The sequence below is a fragment of the Hoplias malabaricus genome, chromosome 6, assembly GCF_029633855.1.
Source record: "Hoplias malabaricus isolate fHopMal1 chromosome 6, fHopMal1.hap1, whole genome shotgun sequence".
NCBI classification, from domain to species: Eukaryota; Metazoa; Chordata; class Actinopteri; order Characiformes; family Erythrinidae; genus Hoplias; species Hoplias malabaricus.
The window spans coordinates 8,547,650-8,570,041 of record NC_089805.1 but is presented as its reverse complement, the minus strand read 5'-3'; the positions used below and the strand labels follow the sequence as shown (position 1 = coordinate 8,570,041).

General features: G+C 42.7%; 3 protein-coding genes across 4 annotated transcripts in view; 2 read left to right on the top strand and 1 right to left on the bottom strand.

The window, feature by feature from the left end:
* Positions 1-7,672, top strand: part of notch3 (notch receptor 3) — a 34,869-nt gene extending 27,197 nt beyond the window's left edge. The window contains exons 25-33 of one of the 2 annotated variants that reach the window (XM_066675004.1): positions 106-432; positions 662-804; positions 987-1,212; positions 1,364-1,454; positions 2,265-2,433; positions 2,630-2,934; positions 3,061-3,208; positions 3,536-3,633; positions 3,722-7,672. In XM_066675004.1, coding sequence (XP_066531101.1) covers positions 106-432; positions 662-804; positions 987-1,212; positions 1,364-1,454; positions 2,265-2,433; positions 2,630-2,934; positions 3,061-3,208; positions 3,536-3,633; positions 3,722-5,269 — 3,055 coding nt within the window. In that variant the 3' untranslated portion in view covers positions 5,270-7,672. Of the gene's footprint in view, positions 1-105; positions 433-661; positions 814-986; positions 1,213-1,363; positions 1,455-2,264; positions 2,434-2,629; positions 2,935-3,060; positions 3,209-3,535; positions 3,634-3,721 lie in introns of both variants that reach the window. The other variant, XM_066675003.1, reaches the window with a different exon arrangement.
* Positions 7,673-8,349: 677 nt separating this feature from the next.
* Positions 8,350-12,575, bottom strand: zmp:0000001048 (retinol dehydrogenase 8). Its single transcript, XM_066675006.1, has 7 exons — positions 12,441-12,575; positions 11,476-11,581; positions 11,200-11,361; positions 10,766-10,945; positions 9,504-9,597; positions 8,827-9,010; positions 8,350-8,571 (listed from the first exon to the last, which is right to left on the bottom strand). The coding sequence occupies exons 2-7, from the start codon at positions 11,570-11,572 to the stop codon at positions 8,356-8,358; spliced, it is 933 nt and encodes a 310-aa protein (XP_066531103.1). The 5' UTR covers positions 11,573-11,581; positions 12,441-12,575; the 3' UTR covers positions 8,350-8,355.
* Positions 12,576-13,387: 812 nt separating this feature from the next.
* On the top strand, positions 13,388-22,240 carry shfl (shiftless antiviral inhibitor of ribosomal frameshifting). Its single transcript, XM_066675005.1, has 10 exons — positions 13,388-13,517; positions 14,667-14,802; positions 16,075-16,124; positions 16,228-16,266; positions 17,157-17,213; positions 17,300-17,341; positions 17,522-17,677; positions 18,342-18,445; positions 19,310-19,464; positions 20,164-22,240. Exons 1-10 carry the CDS (start codon positions 13,491-13,493, stop codon positions 20,400-20,402), a joined length of 1,005 nt encoding a protein of 334 aa, XP_066531102.1. The 5' UTR covers positions 13,388-13,490; the 3' UTR covers positions 20,403-22,240.
* The last annotated feature ends 152 nt before the right edge of the window (positions 22,241-22,392 follow it).

Genomic DNA, 22,392 nt, shown 5'->3' with positions numbered 1-22,392 from the left:
TAGCAAGGCTCGCTTGTTTAACTTTTACAAAAGTAATTTGGCGAATACGTGTACATAAGGCATGCCTGGCACACCACATTCACCTTCTTTACTCGTTCACCCCAGTCCCATCTATGAGACATACTGCATGGACCACTATGCAGACGGCCGCTGCGATCAGGGCTGTAACACCGAAGAGTGTGGCTGGGATGGTCTGGACTGTGCGACGACGGTTCCTGAGGACCTCGCAGACGGTGTGCTGGTCATTGTAGTGTTGCTGCCACCAGAGGAGCTGCGCAGGACTGGCACAGCCTTCCTACAGAAACTCAGCGGCATCCTGCACACATCCCTGCGCTTCCGACTCGACCAGAACGGAGATGCCATGATCCGGCCATACACTCGCAGAGAAGCCCGCCTCAAACGAGAGCTCGTGCCCCAACAGGAGGTCATCGGGTGAGCAGATGGGCTTGTCACTTCTCATACTTAAAATTTTATAGTTATTATTTACTATTTTTTAATATAAAATAAGTAACAATCAATGTAACGTCATTTAATCCATGAATGGGATTTTTAAGTCTTGATTAAGTGAGTGCAGCTCAAGGTCCAGGGGGAAGTACATATACATATGGCCAGTCCCAGTCCCTCAGGTGATTCCATACTAACAGCATCTCTTTTTATATAGGTCCATTGTGTACCTGGAGATTGATAACCGCCTCTGCGATTCAGATAACTGTTTCCCCACAGCAGACAGTGCTGCTGAATACCTGGGGGCCCTGTCTGCCCGGGAAATGCTGCGTTTCCCTTACCCACTCAAAGAAGTCCGCGGTGAGTGCGGTCAGTCTCTTTCTGAGCTTATGTCTTTTGTAGAGGGCAACCTCTGACGTAGACGTAGATTTAGTATTTGTATACAACAGCAGCAAGTCATTAACTTCCATTAAGTCATCTACAGCTACGTACTTGATTACTGACCATTTAGCGGAGTGAATAATCTTGTTTCACATTTCCAGGTGAGAAGATTCCATATGGGCCTGATCCGACTACATTTGTTAAGCTGTTGCTGGTGGGTGTGGCAGGGCTGTGCATACTGATAATCCTAGTGGTGGGCATGCTGATCGCCCGGCGTAAGCGTGAGCACAGCACCCTCTGGTTCCCTGAGGGATTCTTCCTCAAGAAAGAAACCAGCAGCAACAAGAACCGCAGGGAGCCAGTGGGCCAGGATGCTCTGGGCATGAAGTGAGTCACTTTATCATTAGGATAGTTTTCAGGATGCTAAATGAATTGCTTTTTTTGGTACCTGAACCCACACAAATGAGATATGTATCTGAAGCATAACGCCAGTTAGTTTAGAAGCCTGGAGTTAAGCCACCTTTGTCTCTGTTTGCAGGCACATGCCAAAGACAGTGGAGGAGTCTTTACTTGCAGACCACAGTGACCAGTGGATAGACACAGACTGCCCTGAGGCCAAGAGATTAAAGGTGATCATCTCTTTTTATTGCTTTTATTTGTACAGGAGGTCCTCGGGTTACATCAGTTTCGTGGTTACAACACATCTCCCTTTTACTGTATAAAGCCTTGTTTCGACTTAAGTGGTTTTGCGTCATAAACGTCATACCGCGAACTTCGTATTTGGTGTGTGCGGCAGAAGAATACACAGTTACGCGGCTCGGGACCGAGGAGGACGGCGTCACCCCAGTTGCATTGTACGTTATAGTATGTTATTTACGTACAGTATGTACGTATGTTCCGAAAATCGGTTTACAACGCGACGTAGGAACCGATCAACGTCGTAAGTCGAGGTCACGTTAATAACTTCAAAGCAGAAAAAGGATCTTTTTTTTATTTGCAATGAACACACTCAGGTTTCCATTCCAGAATAAATACATTCCACAAAGAATGAGTTTGAGAAGATTAGCAAAACACTACAAGGGCACCAAGTGACCTCTATTGGTGAACTTGAGAAGTGCTACACAGGAGTGTAAGAATCTATTTATACGTGCATTTTACTGGTTCTTTAGATGTCTTTGATTCGGATTGTGTTCACGCTTGAAAGGAACTGCACCAGCATTAGATTTGAAACAGACCAATTACTGCCTGTTCAGCTGGTCTCCGTCTGCTTGTATTTTTGCACAGCAGAATTCAACAGGAAGCGTTCACACTTACTCTGTTCGATTATACTAACGGAGCAGTCACGCCAGGGATAGTTTTAATTCAACCAAAGCTAACAAGCATAAACACACCCTAAAAGTGAAAGCAGTATGATACCATTTTATGTTTGTGTGTTCCAGGTGGAGGAGCCAAGTATTCTCTCAGACAGTGAGGATGCTGTGGACAGCAGACAATGGACACAGCATCATCTAGCAGCTGCAGACATACGCATGCCTCCCTCCATGGCCCTCACACCTCCGCAGGGCGAGTTTGATGGTGACTGCATGGATGTCAACGTACGAGGACCGGGTATGTATCATAACACACAGTGTCCATAACGTGCCAAATGAGAAATTAGCTCTCTTTACGAGTTGATTTTCACTTTCTGAGCTGAATGACATTCCAAATGAAGATTATATACAAAACACAATAAAATAAGTTATATACATATACTAAAACTTCCTTATAGACTTAAAAATTAACAGATGTATTTGTGTTGCTGCAGATGGCTTCACTCCACTGATGTTGGCCTCATTCTGTGGTGGAGGCCTGGAGCCAGAGGTGGCAGAAGACGAGGATTCAGAAGAATCTTCAGCCAACATCATATCAGACCTCATCTATCAGGGGGCATCTCTGGGGGCACAGACAGACCGGACCGGGGAGACTGCGCTGCACCTGGCTGCCCGCTATGCTCGCGCCGATGCTGCCAAGAGGCTGCTGGACGCCGGCGCGGATGCAAACGCACAGGACAACACTGGCCGCACGCCACTGCACGCAGCCGTGGCGGCTGATGCTCAGGGAGTATTCCAGGTACGGCACAGCCATAAGTTGAGGTGTTTTAATCATTAGTTGTTAGCAGTATAATATTATAAGCCCCTTTATGCGTTTACCATGTGATGTATAATGGTTCTGACATACCTTTCTCTCACCTTGCAGATTTTGATCAGGACACGGGCAACAGATCTGGATGCACGGATGTATGACGGTTCCACAGCGCTCATCCTAGCTGCAAGGTTAGCAGTTGAGGGAATGGTGGAGGAGCTAATCACCTGCCATGCTGACGTCAATGTTGTGGATGAGATAGGTGAGTGCAGCTCTACTTTACTCTTACTTCCAAAGCTTTACTAAACTAGACTTTCCCAGTATCTTTAATTAACTTTATCCATTTATCTCTTTCCTACTTTTTTCCACCATTATCAGCAATAGCATGTGTTCATTGTATCCTTATGTTTATCCACTTTGCGTTCATTTTTGTGTTTGTTTCGTTTATGGTTTTCATTTATGGTTCATGCATGCTCATGGTTATTACAGAGGTGCATTTGATTGTAATAAAGGTTTAATAAGTAAGCTGTGTAGGTCATTGCTAGACTCCATCAAATATGTGATGGCCATGTATCATTTCACCATCCAGGTAAATCTGCACTGCACTGGGCAGCAGCTGTGAACAATGTTGAAGCCACAGTTGCCCTCCTGAAGAATGGTGCCAATAAAGATATGCAAGACCTTAAGGTATAACACCCTAGCTACGTCATGACTAGTTGCTATTATACTATTATTCTTCACCAACTCATGCACCTTTGCTTTTAATCACCTTCAGGAGGAAACCCCACTTTTCCTGGCTGCCAGAGAAGGCAGCTGTGAGGCAGTGAAGATACTTCTTGCCCACTTTGCTAACCGGGAGATCACAGACCACATGGACAGACTCCCACGTGACATCGCCCAGGACCGCATGCATCACGATATCGTGCAGCTGTTGGATGAATACAACACAGTGCGCAGCCCTCAGAACCACTCTGGAGCCGCCGGACATCACCTGACTGGAGCCCACACGCTCTCCCCTCTTATGTGTCCCCCCAGCAGTTTCCTACCTGGCCTCAAAACCGCCCCTCAGGGCAAGAAGAACCGCCGTCCAGGCGCCAAAGGCCTGGGCGGAGGGCATGCGTCCAGCCTGAAGGATTCAGTGAAGGCACGGAACAAGAAGCTGACTCTGGACATGCAGAGTGCACTGCTGGAGAGCTCTGTCACTCTTTCCCCGGTCGACTCGCTGGACTCGCCACGTGGGGGCGCTAGCAATGCCGGATACGTAACTAACCCCACCTCTCCAGCTGCCATGCCTTCTCCGGGCATTTTCCACACATCCATGTCCGTGCCCAGCACTCCCATGGTACACAGCAGCATGCTGGATGGCAGCAGTGGCCCATTTGCAGTGTCTATGGCTGGCTTGAATGACCTGGCTGATGGTGGTCTTTCTATGCAGAGTCGTCTGTCTATGCAGGGGGGCCAACCTACACACGGCTACGTCCTGAACCCTGGACAAATGGGCCTGAGCATGGGCTTGGTCAATCCAGTTAGCGTGCCGTTCGACTGGCACAGCCGATTAGCCCCTTCGCCTCAATGTGGCCAGCAGATGGTGAACCTGGTGCACTCTGCAGGCGCACAAGGGCCCATGCACCCACAGGCTAACATGCTCATGCACCAGCAGCAAGTGTTCCGCAACAGTCAGCAGCCCATGTTGCAACCCACACCAGTGTCCAGCGCTCCCTCGCTCAGCCCAGTCAAGTTGCCCTCCATAGCGGAACAGCAGCAGCAGATCCACAGCCATTCCCTCAGCCAGCAAAGCATGGCCAATATGGGTTCCTCAACACCACCAACTCCACAGCAGTCACAAAATCCTCCAGCTTTCTATCAACCCCAGCCGCAGCAGCAGGCTCCAATTCAGCAGCAGCAGCAGGGTCAAATTCAGCCCCAGCAGCAGCAGCAGCAGCAGCAGCAACAGCAGCCTCAAGTACCCCCAACTCCTCAGCCTTCACAAAGCCAGGCCGCCCCGTCTCAAGGCTCCCAGGCACCTCCGACGCAGGCCACCAGCAGCAGCAACAGCGCAGGCTTAGAGGACTACCCCACCCCACCCTCGCAGCACAGCTACACCTCCGCCATGGATGCCACACCCAAGCATTACCTGCACCTGCCCAGCGAGCACCCCTACCTGACGCCCTCTCCTGAGTCTCCAGAGCCCTGGTCGAGTCCCTCGCCCCACTGTGTCTCTGACTGGTCCGACTCCACCCCCAGCCCTGCCGTCACAGGCCCAGCCCAAACCCAGATCCCCCGAGTCCCAGAACCCAATGGCAAGATGCAGGTGTTTGCGTGAAGCAAGAAACAAGCGCAGCTTCTGGAACCTGGCGAGAGCAGAGGAGAAAAATCTCCCTCTAGGGCTCGTATGGGTTTTTTTGTTTTTAACTACGTGTCAGCCCATTTCCAAGATTTTAATTGGATCAAGGATTGACTCTGTGTTTGTCAAGAAAGACCTGTCTGTCGGCTGTTTGTTGCCCGCAGAAGAAAAGAGTAAAAGGGAAAAAAGTGTGTTGTCTTAAAAAGAAAAGACAATTTAATGAAGTAAGACGTTCTGTCACAGATGGACACTGTTTTTTTTGTTATTAAAAAAAACGTATATGAAGAAGAAAACAACCACGTCTTTCATTTCAAAGACTTGGGGACACTCACGTGAAACTAACAAACTTTTTTAAAAGTAGATAAAAGAGGAAAAAAAAGTGAAATTTTGAAGGAAATTCCTTTCTTTTTATTTATTGTCTCGTGTTCCTTGAAAAACTGCCTTGTGGGGGCGTCCTCTCCGGCTGTCTGTCTCCAGTTCTCTTGCCATGCTGCTCCATGTCTGTTACAGGATCCATCCGAGCTCACCAGAAGCTCTGGTGCACGTCGATTGTTACTGAAATTTCTTAAACGTGTCGGCTTTGACCTCCACCCTTAAAGCCAGTAATGGGTTACAGACAGTAAGAGTTGGGCGTCTCGCCTTTTTTGAGTGATATTATTTATTTAGGCCAACGTTAATTCACAAAATCGGCTTCCCAAAAGAGTAGGCATGTGTAAATTGGCCAGGATTAGTGATATATTTAAATTTCTTGATCTAAAGTGAAGCGATACATTCCGTAGGAGTAATGTGTAATATTGTTGAGGGGCATCTTTGAAGCACTTCTAAGGCCAAGCATGTAAGGGTTAAAGTGACAGCTTCCATTCCAGATCGGCATTAATGGACACCGATATTCATTACTGCTAACAGGAAACACGCTACTGATCAAGTGCTGACAGAACTGATAGTTTCTAGATCCTGAAGTGCTGTCCTTCAATGACCTGACCAAAATAACCACCCCCAGTCCTTCAGCTTCTGCAGAGGTCATTTGGCAATACTTAAACTGTCACCTACTGCCCTTTCAATTTTTGTTTTATTATTATTTTGAATGAGTTTTAAGAATATTTGTTTTTTTTTATTGTTTCTGTTGTTTCTGTGTGTTATTACCATGGTTACCTTTGGAACATTGCTAAGCTGTGTTTTTATAGGCTGCTGCTTTCTGTCACTCTACTGTGACATCACTATCTTTCTGGTGAACAGTCCTGATCGTTGCCCACTAAAGGCCAGCCCCCAGCATCTGGTCTTATATATATATATCAACACTGCCACAGTCTCTGCTGAATCCTGACCAGAAGAAAGCGTTTTGGGCTGCATTCCGACCCCTGGTTCAGTCGAGCTTGAGGCTAGGGCCTGGTTTGCCAGACAAAGAAGCGTGTTATCCAGACAACATCCTCCAGTTAGTGTTATACAATTATGTCCTGCTAACAGTTGGAACTATGCTTCTAAGCGATAATCCATTTGCATTTTTGACTGAACCATTCCTTTAAGTCTAGTCTTTTAATGAAAACCATTCCAAATCCTAGAGAAGACTGCATCTCCACATACACAAACCCTAGATGCCCCATTTTGTTTGGTCTTTTGGTTCATCACTGCGTGGTCCAGTCGTATCCAGGCCTGAACTCAGGATGTGTTAGCATGCTAGTCAGCTATGAACTCTACCTGTATGTGTGGAAGGGCTGATCATCTGGAGAGGTGATTAGCGGGCTGCTAGCGCTCTGTTACTCCTCAGGGAGGTGTTATATAGCATGCAGTGTCGTCTGCATCTCTAGCAGTCCCCACCCGGCCAGTCTGGAGGGTAGGCGTCTGGCCTTAGTCGTCAATGTGGTGCGAACACTACTATGTAGTGTTGCCCCCTGCTGTCTGCTACAGGGATAGATGCGTATCTCTCTCAGAAGAATCATGTCCCAAGCCTAAGATACGTGTTATAAACTTGTGCCCCGGTGCACTGTGGTCATGGTTCAGGTTAGATGTTTCTCGTCGAGGATGCTTGTTTAACAAAATAAAAGTTGCCACAAGAGCATACCCCCTTCTGATTCACTGGCTACAATGACTTCAAAACCAGCCACATATGAAACAGTTCAGTGTGTTTCTGGTGTATTTGTTAAACTGGTTTTGGACCTCAGCGTTTTCTTTTTCTACGTAAAGGCTAACAACAAATCCATGCCTGGACTCTCTTCATAAATTTTCACGTATTTCACTATTAGCCTTCAGTCTTCCCCTGAGTGCATAAACCCAGCATCTTCTTGTAAATACGATTGTTTGTTTAGGTCTATTTTGTCTAAGAGAAGTCTTATGTTTCTAAAAAAAAATGATTATGTACTAAAAAAGAAAAAAGTGTACTTTCTATTAGCATTATTTTTTGAAAGTGAGGATGTGGTGATATATATTTTGTCTTGCATTATTAGAACAGCCATAGATATTTTTCTGGCTTTTTTTTATTAATTCCTATACATGTTTAAAGTAGTTTAAAATCATTGTATATAAACACCTTTTCACGTTGTTTCTTTCTACAGGCAAAAGTTGTAAAATATGTTACTTCTAATAAAACAGTAGGGAACTACATTTCTGTCCAGCGTCTTTTATTGTCTTCCATCAGGAAACACATCAATGATTAAGTTGAGAAGTGAAGATAAAATGAAAATATCACTTCTTTTCACCTATAAACTCTGTATGGTACTTCTCCACTTGTCAGAGAGGCAAAACACACGCCGTGCAGTCCGTCACAGGTTTGTGAACTATTTCACACTGTCCCCCTGCCACTGGAAAATTGCACACATTTTAAAATCATTAACACAAGCATCAGATGTTGGTTTATCCATTGAGATGAAATTATGGGATTGAAATCATGGTTCCTGATGTGGTTTTACTGTTTCACCGATGCTGGTCGCTCAGAGAGAGAGAGATATCTCAAAAGGTTATGTTCTCAGAGCAAAAATATAGATTTACATCAACAGTGTATTATTGAGCCTCCTCTGAAAACCCAAAGCCATGAGCCAGCTGAGGTGGTCTTCACACTCCCGAGGATTCTCTCACTCTTTCAATTTCCCCATCCTCTTCTGCAGCAGACGCATGATGCCCAGACTGGCGTTAAAGAGGCGGTCGTGCTGGAAGGTCATCTTATAGAAGGCATCTATAGGCAGGCGTCCCGTGGGGTCAGCGTGTTTCATGGTGGTCAGGGGCGTGTATAAACGATTAGTCTGGTGTCGGAACGGAGGGTCCTTCGCTACAATCAGCTGGTGGGTTTGCTGCAAAAGATCCTGGGCCATTAGATATGTATTTGAACCATGTATGAGACATGTTTTGAGTGTGCACTCAAGAAAAGAGTGTCATTATTAAAATCAGTAGGATAATTAGCACAAATTTATTTATAAAAAATATATATTGAAGTTTCAAAATGAGACAGGTTTGTGAACAGGGGATCTTCCTGTCTTCTACGTCTTTGTTACACGTTTAGATGAATATTGTGTATGAAGCAAACCAACAGAGGGTTCTTTTCTCACCTCTGCCACCTCCTCCGGGGTCTGACCCAGTGAGGAGAATATTTTTCTGGAGTAAGGCAGGTAAATCTCACGGAAGATTCTCGCTGTTTCCTCATCGGTGCCAGAGAGGTCCATATTCTCAGCTTCTTCATACGCCTTCCTTTCAAACTCGGTCACTACCGGTCCAGGCTCCACTAAGGTCATCCTGTAAACCGTGGAATTACAAGATGGATGACAGGAAACATGGAAAACGCACAGATGGACTGATTACTACTGGTCAGCAGCTAATCCGTCTCGAGACTGAGAGCAGGGACGTGCATTCTGACTAACTACGATGATCTGTAAGATGTAATGAACCATTAGTGTATCAATTAATACGTTAATGTTAGTGTATGGAGTACATATTTCAAGAGCAACTTTTATGGTGGATGAAAACTAAACAAGTTGCTATAGGAATACCAGTAAATCCACTACAACTCCCATAATGCAGTGCACAAACCCAAACCCTTTACATTCCCGATATGTCTACTCCATTACTGATTTCAGTCTCAAATACGGACAAAGTGTACTCGACTAATCCGTTAATAATCCGTATCCTGAGAGAAGCTTATCCAGCCCCCCACCAGCTGTTATTTCAACTACTTCATCTACTACTTTTCTAAGGAAAGAGGTTCAAACTAAAGTTTACTGAAACTCACTTAATGTTAAACTTCATAGCTTGCACAGCAAGGCTCTCACAAAAGCCCTCTACTGCGAATTTTGAGGCAGCGTAGATGTCATTGAAGAGCAGGCCTGCAAGCAACAAACATCAGCTCATGCAGCAGTGGAGTTCCTCGGCAACTCAGCAGTTTTATATGTAATCAATATGTGATGAGCTTTATATGTAACGAACTGCGTGAATATGAATGTGTAATGATGAATATGATGAATGTGTAATTAATTTTATGCGTGATAAATATGTAATGAGTTTTTTCCCAACAATCACACACAATGGTTACGCTGAGAAGGTGACGGAAAGCGCAAGCTTGATATGAGATACGTTAAGCAAACTTTTCTTGTTACTTTAGCTTTTTTGGACTGCTGCTAACACAATGCCACTGGACGGCTCAACGCTCCCGGAGGAGAACGCTAACTGTTCAGAGCTGCTTTGCCAGTAGACAGCCATGTTGGCTAGCATTGTGCTTGTGTTGGGGGGAGAAAACGAAGCCAAATGTGCTCTCTTGGCCAACACTTACACTGTGCCACTTGGGAGCCACCAGTAATGAGTTTAATGTGTGATGTAATGAGTGATGTGTGGGTGGCACGGTGGCGCAGCAGGTAGTGTCGCAGTCACACAGCTCCAGGGGCCTAGAGGTTGTGGGTTCGATTCCCGCTCCGGGTGACTGTCTGTGAGGAGTTGGTGTGTTCTCCCTGTGTCTGCGTGGATTTTCTCTCTGGTTTCCTCCCACAGTCCAAAAACACACGTTGGTAGGTGGATCGGCGATTCAAAAGTGTCCGTGAGTGAATGTGTGTGTGTCTGTGTTGCCCTGTGAAGGACTGGCGCCCCCTCCAGGGTGTATTCCCGCCTTGCGCCCAATAATTCCAGGTAGGCTCTGGACCCACCGCGACCCTGAATTGGATAAGCGGTTACAGATAATGAATGAGTGATGTGTCCTAACGTCAGGGTGGGATTTATAATCGTGGAAAGCAGAGACCTCGTGAAGATTATTGAGTTGAATCACTTGCTAATGAATTGTGTTTTCGTTACTAGAGAATAGGAAAAATATTTAATGGCATTGTGCTTTGAAATTAATGTCCTCCTAATCGTTGTCAATAAATCTGAATCATTGCTGTCCGATGAAAAACACTTATGAGCCTTTATTAAATATCTTGGCAGAACAACTTCACGTGTCATGACCACTTTCCAGATCACACATCCCCCCTGGTCTGTGTACAGTGTGCAGTGGTGTCCAGTGTGTACCCTGAATGCCCAAAACGCTGCTCATGACTACGACATGTCCACTTTGACGCCTCTTCATATCCGGCAGCACCTCCTTCACCAGCCTCACCAGCCCGAAGAAATTAGTGTTGAAAAGGTCCTGCATTTCTCTGATGTTCTGACACTCCAGAGGTCCGATCAGACCCACACCTGCATTACTGACTGCACACAGGAAAGCAATGGTAGCAATGTTTAACTGAGTTAGACACTTTACACAGCGTACTAGGGGTCGATTCCCAGCTCAGGTAGGCACAAGAACACCATGCTAAAACAGTAAGTGTCCTTGGGCAAGACCTCACAGTTGTTAGTTGCTCTGGATACAACACTTCCCAAACGGTATGGAACACACCTGAACACTCACCAGAAAGCATGAGTACATCAAACACAGATAATATATAACCTTTGTTCATTTTTACCCAGAATGTCCAGCCGCTGGTCCGGCAGACCGGACACACACTCTCTGATGGAGTCCTCGCTGCAGACGTCCAGTTGCCGAATCTCCAGCGTCTTGTTCAGAGTCTCTCCAGCGGCTCTCTCCAAAGCCCCACGCTTCTCCACATCTCGCATGGTGGCCACCACTAACTCAAACACAGCACACAGTGGATCAGTCTGAGTTACAACATGTATTATTTATTATCATATAATATATATTATATAACTGAACATTATTATCAATCGACTACTTTTCTTACCTTTGAACCTCTTGAGTTCATCTCTGGCCAGTCGTAGAGCCACAGCCAGGCCAATCCCAGATGAGCAGCCAGTCACCAACACACTGCGGGTTCCCATGATGCCATGCTGCAGTCAGAGGTGATTTGGGGACAAAATAATTAGACAATGAGACGTCTCTTACACCTTCCAGCATGAGCTCAGATTAACTCCTAATCTGGTTTACATTCCTCGGGCCGTGAGTCCCTGCTGTATAACACACTGTGTCTGACCTAGTTCACATTTATCAGTACAACAGTTTCTTAAAAGCACAGCGCTAACTTACACTTATCAGACACAGGATAAAAACCACTCAAGGCAGTGAAATCTTGAAGTTAACTTTGAAAGCAGCAGATTGGTCAAGAATAAAAATCTAAGTCACCTTGACAAAGGTGAAATTATGACGTTCATAGGTCAGAGCACCTCCAAAACCACAGGTCTTGTGTTGTGTTTCCAATATGAAGTGGTTAGTACCTACCAAAAGTGGTCCAATGTTAATCAATAGTATACACTTCACCTTTCACTGGTTTTAATCTTGTGGCTGACAGAGGAAAACATTAACCACTTCAGGCTTCAGCAGGTTAATTCACCCATTCACAATGAGGTTATAAAGAGTGTTTCAGTCTGGACTGCTTTTTGAAAGAAGGTGTATCAGTCTCAAAGGGACAGTAATAAAAAACTGTGTAACAGCCTGTTGAACTGAAAGAAGCAGGAATATATACATTAAAAATATAAACACAAATATATATAATAATTTGGTAAGCCAACATAAATTAATCATAAAGGAAGACATTAAGTTACATTTACAATAAGGAAAAAGAAGACAGCGTTCCTCTACGTACATTTTACTCAGAAAAATGCATCTCCGTTGTTGACAAAAACAGACCAAATAAAGCGAGCAAAGAAAAACAAGAGATATTTTTTCTGTTAATAGCCACTACTCACTGACCAAAGTTATTAATCTCGATAGCTGCGACTCCTTCCTTCTTGTCGAAGGCAGACAACAAATAAACGACCTCCTTCTGCTTCTTTCAGCACACTTTATGTATCACGTTACTGCCCTTCGTCAACAGGTCAGCAGGACGCTGGTCAGAAACCTGAGCGGTGCGGGAGAGAGCGCGTTGCCGCGGGGCATCCTGGGAAATGTAGTTTTCCAGCGCCAATATTTAAAAGCAAAATACAGTAGTGAGAATACGGCTACAATTAGTAAGTGATTCGTATTTTGATGCACTTAAGGTGTGGAAATACACTATATGGCCAAAAGTTTGTGGACACGTGCTGATCTAAAACTTCATTCTAGCCTACCTTTTTATGTACTAGTCTAATACCCCAGTAAACATTTAGCCGTTGATTCAACGTTGAAATAACGTAATGACTGCCGTCTAATCAACGTTCTCTTAAGGTTGAAAATGAAAGCTGAAAAGACGTCCAAACACAGACATATTAGACGTATTTTGGACGTCCATTGACGTTAATAATTGGTCCCCGAAATAAATTACTTGTATAAAACGCATTTTGGAGGTCAACTGACGTTATCGATTGGTCACCACTTGATAACTAACTTATTAAGATGGATTTCGGACGTCCATTGACGTTTAATATGTCCTTGACGGATATACTACTTTTAGACCTATTTTGAACGTCCAGGGAGGTTCCTTGTTTACTGGGACTGTAATTCGTAGTTTTCTTTTCAAATATGTACTGGTGTATATCTTAGCCTGTGTCTTAGTTACTTTCCTGTTGTTTGTCACTGCGTGTATGTGATTGGCTGAGAGGCAACACAATCAAAACTGTGTAACGTTACAAACGCTGTTTATTTTTATTTACTTATTTTTTTTGCATTTGGCGCTACCTTGTGGTGATATAGTGGAACTGCACTCATAATGAAAACTGAAAGTGAACAGGATTGAGAAAGCAGACCAGGAAAACAGTGCTACAAGAAACGGAGGACGTGTGTCTGGCTTTTATTGTTGTGAAAAAACTTCGGGTCTTTTGAGAGATGAGTCGGATTCGGGAAGAAGTGCAGGTAGGTTGTTTTCAACCGCTTTAGGCAGGTTGCAGTCGTTCATGCTGTACTGTGGACACAGATCGTTGTAGCTCACAAAGTGGAAAGGAGAGTTTAACGGCCTTGTTTGAGACATTAAAGCCAGTGTAAATACATATGAATCCTGCAACATTTTTGTAGAGACTTGTGACACTCATTTATTTCTGACACCATGAGTCTTTTTACTTCGTGATTGTTTCTGTGTTTACATAAAGTTGGTGTACTTTTACTAGTTATCCTGTAACGTCATTCATATTACAAAGTTTCTTGTGAAGACTGGTGAGTTTTATTTGAATATTTTGCATCGGTGACGTATATTGTTATCTCATACACTCTGAGTTGACCTTTTAGAGGTTGAACTCGTTTGATTTTTGGAAACATTTTATTATTTAATTTTTTTTTTCAGTTGGGAACAAAGTCAGCTAAACTGGTCTCATATGAAATACTTTTATCAACTCAGAATTGTTAAAAATGGCGGTGATAGGAACCAGACATCTGAAGTGTTAAGTATTTTTGAAAGCTACACCCGCTGAGAGCTGTTATTCAAAACTATTCAAAATATTGCCTCATTGCTTGGCACAAGGTTTCCTGAGTACAGTATTGTTGAATGTATTTTTAAGGCCCCAGCGAAAGAATACATGGAGGGTGTTGTAAGGCAAAATAGTGCCTATGTTTTTTTCCAGAGTTACAGTTTTTGGGGAACACAGAAACTCAGGTGATACCTGTCGCACTGTCAATGGTCATTGAAGCTATCACAAATTTGAATGTGGTTATAGCTGGTTTAGTAATATCACAATTTCTTTCAATGTGAAAAGCCACACATCAAATCACTCCAGACATGAATCGCCACAGAAAACTTTCCAAATAAATGGGGTTCCCTTTTAATATCAGCTCTCCTGGTTTTTATCTGGTGTTTCAAGTAGCTTTATAACCTGTTATAACCTGTCAGACAGGAAATCTTCCGAGTATAATTTCTAACCACACAAAGCTGTTTATGAGAGAATGGTACAAATAATGTTGCTGTTTGCTCAGGTTGTAAACTTTGCCTCTAGCTTTTAATTATCACAGGTGTGGACTGTGGAGTGCTTGTCTAAATTAATCTGAATGTTGTGCTCTGTCCTGCTGACTCAGTTGGAAGAAAGCGTTCGACGACTAAGGGAAAAATTCCATGGGAAGATTCCAGTGGACAAGTCCACTTTACTGATGCGGCGCTATGGGAATGACCACCGGATGGTTGCCATGGAAATTGTCCTGATGAAAGACAGAGGTAAATGTTGATGTAGATGTTTAATCAAGTTGAGAACGAGCACATTTTGATCAGTCTGTAAAAGAATTACATTTCATTACCTTCTAAAAGCGTGGCACGTGGCGCAACAGGTAGTGTTGCAGTCACACAGCTCCAGGGACCTGGAGGTTGTGGGTTCTAGTCCCGCTCCGGGTGACTGTCTGTGAGGAGTGTGGTGTGTTCTCCCTGTGTCTGTGTGGGTTTCCTCCGGGTGACTGTCTGTGAGGATGTGCTGTGTTCTCCCTGTGTCTGTGTGGGTTTCCTCCGGGTGACTGTCTGTGAGGAGTGTGGTGTGTTCTCCCTGTGTCTGTGTGGGTTTCCTCCGGGTGACTGTCTGTGAGGAGTGTGGTGCGTTCTGTCTGTGTCTGCGTGGGTTTCCTCCGGGTGACTGACTGTGAGGAGTGTGGTGTGTTCTCCCTGTGTCTGCGTGTGTTCCCTCCGGGTGACTGTCTGTGAGGAGTGTGGTGTGTTCTCCCTGTGTCTGCGTGGGTTTCCTCTGGGTGACTGTCTGTGAGGAGTGTGGTGTGTTCTCCCTGTGTCCGTGTGGGTTTCCTCCGGGTGACTGTCTGTGGTTTCCTCCCACGCTCCAAAAACAGATGTTGGTAGGTGGATTGGTGACTCAAGAGCGACCATAGGTGTAAGAGTGTGAGTGTATGTGTGAGTGTGTGTCGCCCTGTGAAGGACTGGCACTTCCTCCAGGGTGTGCTCCTGCATTGCACCCAGTGATTCCAGGTAGGTCTGGACACACCCCCACCCTGAATTGGATAAGAGGTTGCAAACAATGAATGAATAAATACTCTCAAAATAAATCTCCATTTTGTTCAGATTTAAAGGAATGAAAAGTAAGGTTTGGTGTATTTACCTGGGCTCCCTTACAGTTGCAGAGTGTAATTAATTTTTACACTAGAGTCTTGAAATTAGTGGGGAGGTGGCTGGGTGGTGGTGGTTGTTTCCTACCCTCCTCCAAAAGTTTTATAGCACAGTTTCTGCAGCTCTGACCCCAGAATAGCAATGACAGAGGCTTTATTCTCGCTATTTGAGGCCTGTGAAGCCACTCAATGATTTTTGAAGTTGTAATTGTAACATAAAAAACAACATAGTGTTCCTTTCAATTTGCCACATCATTTGAATTCAGGTTATTTGCATTGTGTTAAATTTTCATATATATAAATATAAATGCTGTACATTAGAAGTGACAAAGCTTCTTTGCTTTCTTCTGTACTCGGGGATTTGTTTGGTGATGATTTCACACAGACCTCGATGAAGAGGATAAATGGTCTCTGGAAAATGACCCAGTCGTGAAGGTAAGGTTTCTCTTTGTCTTTTCTCTGGACATTTGAATTACATTATATGATGGACAGACTGCAGTTTGCACGAGTGAAACCTGCATTTCCTGCTCACTTTCAGAATGTGGTTCAGAGACTGCAAGCTGAGGAACGGGAGAAGGTACATTTTTGCACACTACGTTTCACATGCTAAGAATTTAAATCAGGAATTCTGCCCAAAACTGATCAGATGCGTGTGCACTGTTTTATGTTTGCACTAGTTGCACTTTAATGTTGTGTATTGTTTTATGTAGCACCTTGGTCCTGGTGGAATGCTATTTCATTTCACTGTGTGCTGTAAACAATAAACGTCTTGAACTTGAACTTGAACTTGAGATTTAATCAATTTTCCCCTCGGTCCAAATGATGATCTGCCAAAATACTGGCTTTAAAATGGCTGTTCCCACTGTTTTTATGTGCTACGCTAATGTACTCTGTTCCATGTTGGCTATTAGCGTCATAGCGTAAAAATTACCCTACGTGTCTGATTTCGACCACATCAACCATCACATTTGAGCAGTTCTTTAGAAAATAATACGTCATACAATGTCCCTAACCACAAAATCATGCCACCAATGATTAGCACCAAGCCTTGATTTCCTGTTAGCTGAATCTCCATTAAACAAAACAAACAAAACACCGCGTGACATGTCAACAGAGTTTGTGCTCAGGGGAAAACTGGTTTATCTCATTTTAATGGTATTACTCATTATGAGTTTGTTGTTATCGTATTACAAGTTTATTCAACTTGTTTCCAGACACTTCGTTTCTACTAAGCATGCCTTCTATTTCTGTAGCTGTGACACTACCTGTTGCACATCCATGAGTCTCTCTTCCAAGCAGTGTTTTTTTTGAAGAAAGTAAAATGAACCTGAATAAAATTACATAAAGCAAGCAAAATACATTTGAATATATTTTGACAACTATCTCCTAGTTATATAATGTATAGCAAGCAGAAAGCACACATTTATTGCAGTTTGTTTCAGTGTGATTTCATCTTTAAAACTTCAGGAAGAAAGGGAAGCGAGGTCATCAGGGGCCAGTCAGGATTCAGGACGCTCTGAACAAGTAAGGGTAGCGTTTACTTCCTCTGTGTAATTTAATAAAATCAATGGATCCACCGTTGCCAACCTGTACTATCTGTCTCTCTGCAGCCTAGAACAAAACAAGGACCAAAAGAGGACAGGGACATTCAGGTCAGTCACCTAATGTCCATTTTTGGACTTTAGCTTTTTCCCGTAATGTCACACTGACTGAATTCTAGGACCTTGGCACATGTCCGCTTCTACAGGTCACTGTAAATTTGATAGATATTTATTTATGAGCTGTGTTTTTGAAGTTTATGTGTGTGCCTATTTGTGTGTGTGTGTATGTAGGACCTTGGGACAGGTCTTCGGGTCCTGCCTCTGACTGAGAGGAACAAACGCATGTTTGATCATGCTCAGAGAAACCTTATCCCCTCTGTCAACCATCAGTTTGCCTGCGAGACGTGTGATCAAGTGTGGTGGCGAAAAGTGCCCCAGAGAAAAAGGGTAAAGGTTTTGGCTATGGTTGGTTTGGACCATTTCGATTGGTCTGTTTGTAATCAAATGTTCTCCCAATGTAAATGGCAAATGGAGATATAAGGTGTGAAAATATTTAGTCGAAACTTGTAAAAGACCCTGTTAGCTATCTTTTTAATTTATTTAACTGGGCTTAATGAAACAAACCCCTTCATTTATTATTTACTTTTACAGAAAAGCTTTAGTTTTACTTCATTTCCATGACATTTTTAAGTACAAATATATGCTTCATTTAAACGTTCTTCTAGTTATGTAGGTATCTTCTTTTTCAGTGGTGTCCTTACATGCTAATAGCGCCCCCTTGTGGAGAACCTGTTTAACATGGAGTTATAATGATGGAGACTAAGCCTTATTAAGAGTGTAATATTAATTGTTGATTTTTTTTAATCGACAAAGTAATCATGAAAGCCCTAAATTGTGCTTACAACATACTTCCGAACAACAGTTTACATGACAGTGCATGTCTTTTGGACTACTTCTATTTACAGAGCTAGTCCACACCACACCAAAATCTTCCTTAAATATAACAAAGAGGTGCAACTTGAGATGCCTTTCCAACAGAGCTCAGGAAGTTTCAGGTAAAATTCCAATACCTTTAAATTGATACTAAAATGTGAGCTGTGATCTCTCCTAGGTGTCGCGCTGCCGTCGATGCAAGAAGAAGTATGACCCAGTGCCACCCAACAAGATGTGGGGCATTGCAGAGTTCTTCTGTCCAAACTGTGCTCGATCTTTCAGGTGAGGAAAAGCATGATGGGTAAATGAACTCTCACAGCAGGTGTGTTCTTGAAAGACCACAGAACTGTAGCGTTTCCCCTCCTGTAATATACACTTTAACTTCCATGCAATGGCTTGGGATCAGTTCGATCTTGCATCTGTTGGTTCCACAGCCAGCTGAGGCTGAGAGGAGACACTTCATCAAAGTGTGTGCATGTGTAGTGCATAGATCAGAGTGGGCATCTGTCAACTGATGTGACAGATCTGGGCTGTTGGCGCTTTTCTACACAGCACTGAATGATCTAGTGCCTTCACATTCATGGCAGTTCAAAAAGAAAAGGCTGTTGCTGGCATCCCATATCACCTTCATTGGCCTGGGGTTGGGGGCATCGTGTGTGATATGGAGAATTTTGCCTAACAGAGTGAAATTGGCCACAGCTAATGATTGGGGAGAAAATATGGCAAAATCTTGGAAATCTCCTGGAGGTTTGAGGTGAGGTATTTGAGGCTGCATTGGACACAAGTCCATTTTACACCAGTGACTCCACACAGATAGGTTTACTGTGTATATGACACTATGTTTATATTTCATCAAAACTTTTATCTCCTTCCTTTGCCATCTTTAAAGTTTTGATATAATTTGAAAATACAAGTTGCCTTTTACTTTCTCATATCAAATTTTGAATGGACTGATTAAAGAACTCCATATTTATGTCAAATAAAAATGTATACATTTATTTATTAATTAACGAATGGTTTTAATTTTTTTCTGTAAAATAATCACTTTTGAGATGTGTTTTTGTTCCAACATTATATTCCTGGTCATTTCTTTACAGTGTCAGATATTATCCCCTCTTACTTCCACTCTTTATTCCTCTCTGCTAGGGGATTTGGCCGAATGGACGTGGGCTCACCCTGTTACACCTGCAGGAGCATTATACTGCCGAGCCAAATCCTGCCCCCACGCAAACGTGTGATAGACCAGGGTCCCAGGAGAAGACAGCACAGCTGCCTGGCAGAGGACTGCTACAACAGACAGGGTATCCACACTGCTGACCTTCAACATTTTCACTACACAGTTAACTCTTTAAAGTGAGAGTTTAGAAAAAAACAATACAGTTTTCTCCTCGCCTCAGAGGACGTCAGTCAGCACAGTGGTCTCTGAAGTTTCCAGCCAAAGAAACCTTTTTTTTTTGTAAGAAATAATTCAGAGGAGTTGGTTTCGGAGGCCAGGAGACCTTGAGTGCACAATAGGCCACGCTCTATGGTTTGGGAAATGGCCCTCTCTTCCCATCACTGCCTACTGTCTGTCAGCTGTTGTGACAGATGTGGGCAGTTTGCATTCTTCTTTGGTGCATTTAAATTGTTTAATTTCACCTATCGGACGAAACAAACATTAGTCTTCACCATCCCAGAGCTATTGCATTTGTTTGCTATAGGGAGAGACTCCCTGAAAATGTGGAATTGGAGACGACTAATGAACAACACTTTAAAAAAAGGGTAATCCAGCTGCAAAAGTGGAAAAAACAAAAAAATCAGTAAGTTTAAAAACGTATGTAAGCAAAAATGAGAAATGGACTTGCTGTAACTTACATGTAATGGTCATCAGGGGTGACTTCTGACTCTGACACGGCTGTGCATAAATCACTTGTCGTACAACAAACAAAGTCTCTGTCGACTTCATTCAGGTAAGCCGTCATTTTTTTCACTGTTGTCTCTCTGGATTTATCTCACCTTAGAGCCCCATGTTCCAGGGACAGAATGTGTCCACCCTCGCAGCAGGCAGAAGAACAGGAAGCCACAGGTGGTCAACCCCAGCCTGGCCCACATAAGCAGTGGTTCCACAGTCAACACTTGCCTGAGCCAGGGCAGTCTGATTGAGCAGCTGTTCGATATCATATTGGATGACATCGGTGAGGAAAAGGAGAGCCAGGAGGAGTCTGACAGTAGCAGCAGTGGACACAGTGTAAGCAGCTGAAGTGACCACAACGTGTCCGCATTCAACTAGCCAAAGAAATTTGGTTTTCGTTGAGAATGCTTTATTTTGTGTGATGAAAGAGTGCTGGCTGGCACTGGTGTACTCTAAAACACTGTGGTTCAGTTATAAGCACTGTACATGGTGATACGCTCTAAGAGAAGCAGGAAAGTAATGTACAAAATATTCAAATGTTCATAATCTACAAAAAGAGCCTCAGTCCCCAGATCTCATCATCACTGAATGGAGTTTGGGATTGTCAGGATCAGGTGAAGCAGAAAATTCAACCAATTGTTACGACTCACTTTTAGAATTGTGGAAAATTTAGCCTTTTTTTTTTTTTTTTTTTTTTAAGGTTTTTTTTTTATCCTGAAAGCAAGTCTCCACAAATGAATGGAAGATTTACCTAATTCAGACGGTAAACACAGAAATAATGGAATGCTAATTTGTTTTATTTAATTAGTCATAGAGGATTCTTTGTAATTGTTTGTAATGTATGTTTTTGGCCTTGTTCCTGACACTGAAATAATTGAAATGGCCATTTTGACTGAATTTTGACTTAATGTTAGAGTCCACAATAAAGGTGGTCTCTGAGCTTAGCTCGGTGTCATGTTGGAAGGTTTATTATACTTATGCCTAGGTAGTTACACTGTTCATTCACATATATATGTAGTCCAAGGACAGTTCAGCACGAGAACTGTACTGAATCAGAACCGGGTTATGTACCGGTTCCCTGACTGAGTCTTATGTGTTGCACTACCAAAGCCATTGTCAAAATGGCCCTGAAGTAAATGTCTTCAGAATTTACACTGCAGACTTATCAGAGATAAAGCAGGGCACAGACACATTTAGATTTTAGCGAAATAATTCTAAAAGCTTTTCAAGCATTTGAAACATTTTTTATAAAATATAACCTTCACTTCTTTGCTGCTGCTGCTGCAAAATTACAAAACAAAAATCTATGCTTTTAAAATAATCTATAATTAAAATATAACATTGGAGAATTATTCTTATTAAAGTTTGATTCAATTTTATTGAGAATTTAATTTAAAGCATAAAAACCTTCTTAATTACTCTGCTAATATGGAACATTTATTGAAAAGCCATTATCTCTTTGAATGGGGGCACATCTTTTATTTATTTTTTATTTTTTTATTTTTTTTAAGACAAATGCTCCAGTTTATTTCTGTACCAAAGGCAGACTTCCCCTGCGAGCTGACTGGCTTTGTTTATTTGTCTTATCTTTAGCGCTGAATATTTTGCTATGAGAGGACCAGCAAATCCACATATTTTCAGAAATGCTTTTATTATTTATGTACAGCATTAAACAAACATTATTAATTGTTTTAAATAAGATCCAATAAAACAGACAGACTGCATCATGAATATGTCTCCTTTTGGCACTCAAATAGATCAATCACGTGAAAAAACAGTGATATGAGCCTATAAAAGACTAGTAAAGCTACATATAGTTGAATTGCACTTACATAAGTTTGGGTGCCCCCAGTACATTCCCCACTTCCCCCTGACATTGACTATTTTTGTTGATTTTGTAGATTTTTTTTAAGTGAATTTAAGTACACATCAACAGAGAACATACTTTGCATATTTTATGCACAAATAATGTTAAAAGTTCTGTTTTTGTTTCCTTTCAAAGATTTTTTTCAAAGATTATTTTTAATGCCAAAAATGTGTGCGTTTCATGACTGTATGTGCAGGACAGGTTCCGGGAGAAAAAAAGTGTAGTCTTACTGTGTCTTATGAAGCACAAAGATCATTATTCAAGAATTCAATGTAATTCTGATTGCCAACTGTTTGTATATATGGCAGCAATAAATCAAGGATCTGAATGAAGACTATTCTGCAAGTGGTGTCTGTTAGGAATGAATAATCTAATACGGTTTAGGCTTATACCATATATATATATTAGTTCAGCAACGTTAGAAGGCATAAGAATTTGCGCAAACAGATTTTATATTATTCATAGAAAAGC

Excerpts from the sequence above, each read along its gene's own strand:
- zmp:0000001048 (XM_066675006.1), bottom strand. The coding sequence starts at position 11,572 with ATGGGAACCCGCAGTGTGTTGGTGACTGGCTGCTCATCTGGGATTGGC. Across the intron at positions 9,598-10,765 it reads CAGCGTTTTGGGCATTCAGG|GCCTGCTCTTCAATGACATC; the intron begins GTACACACTGGA and ends TGTTGCTTGCAG. Across the intron at positions 8,572-8,826 it reads CCCCGGAGGAGGTGGCAGAG|CAAACCCACCAGCTGATTGT; the intron begins GTGAGAAAAGAA and ends GATCTTTTGCAG.
- shfl (XM_066675005.1), top strand. The coding sequence starts at position 13,491 with ATGAGTCGGATTCGGGAAGAAGTGCAG. Across the intron at positions 17,342-17,521 it reads AAGAGGACAGGGACATTCAG|GACCTTGGGACAGGTCTTCG; the intron begins GTCAGTCACCTA and ends GTGTGTATGTAG. Across the intron at positions 19,465-20,163 it reads GGACTGCTACAACAGACAGG|AGCCCCATGTTCCAGGGACA; the intron begins GTATCCACACTG and ends ATCTCACCTTAG.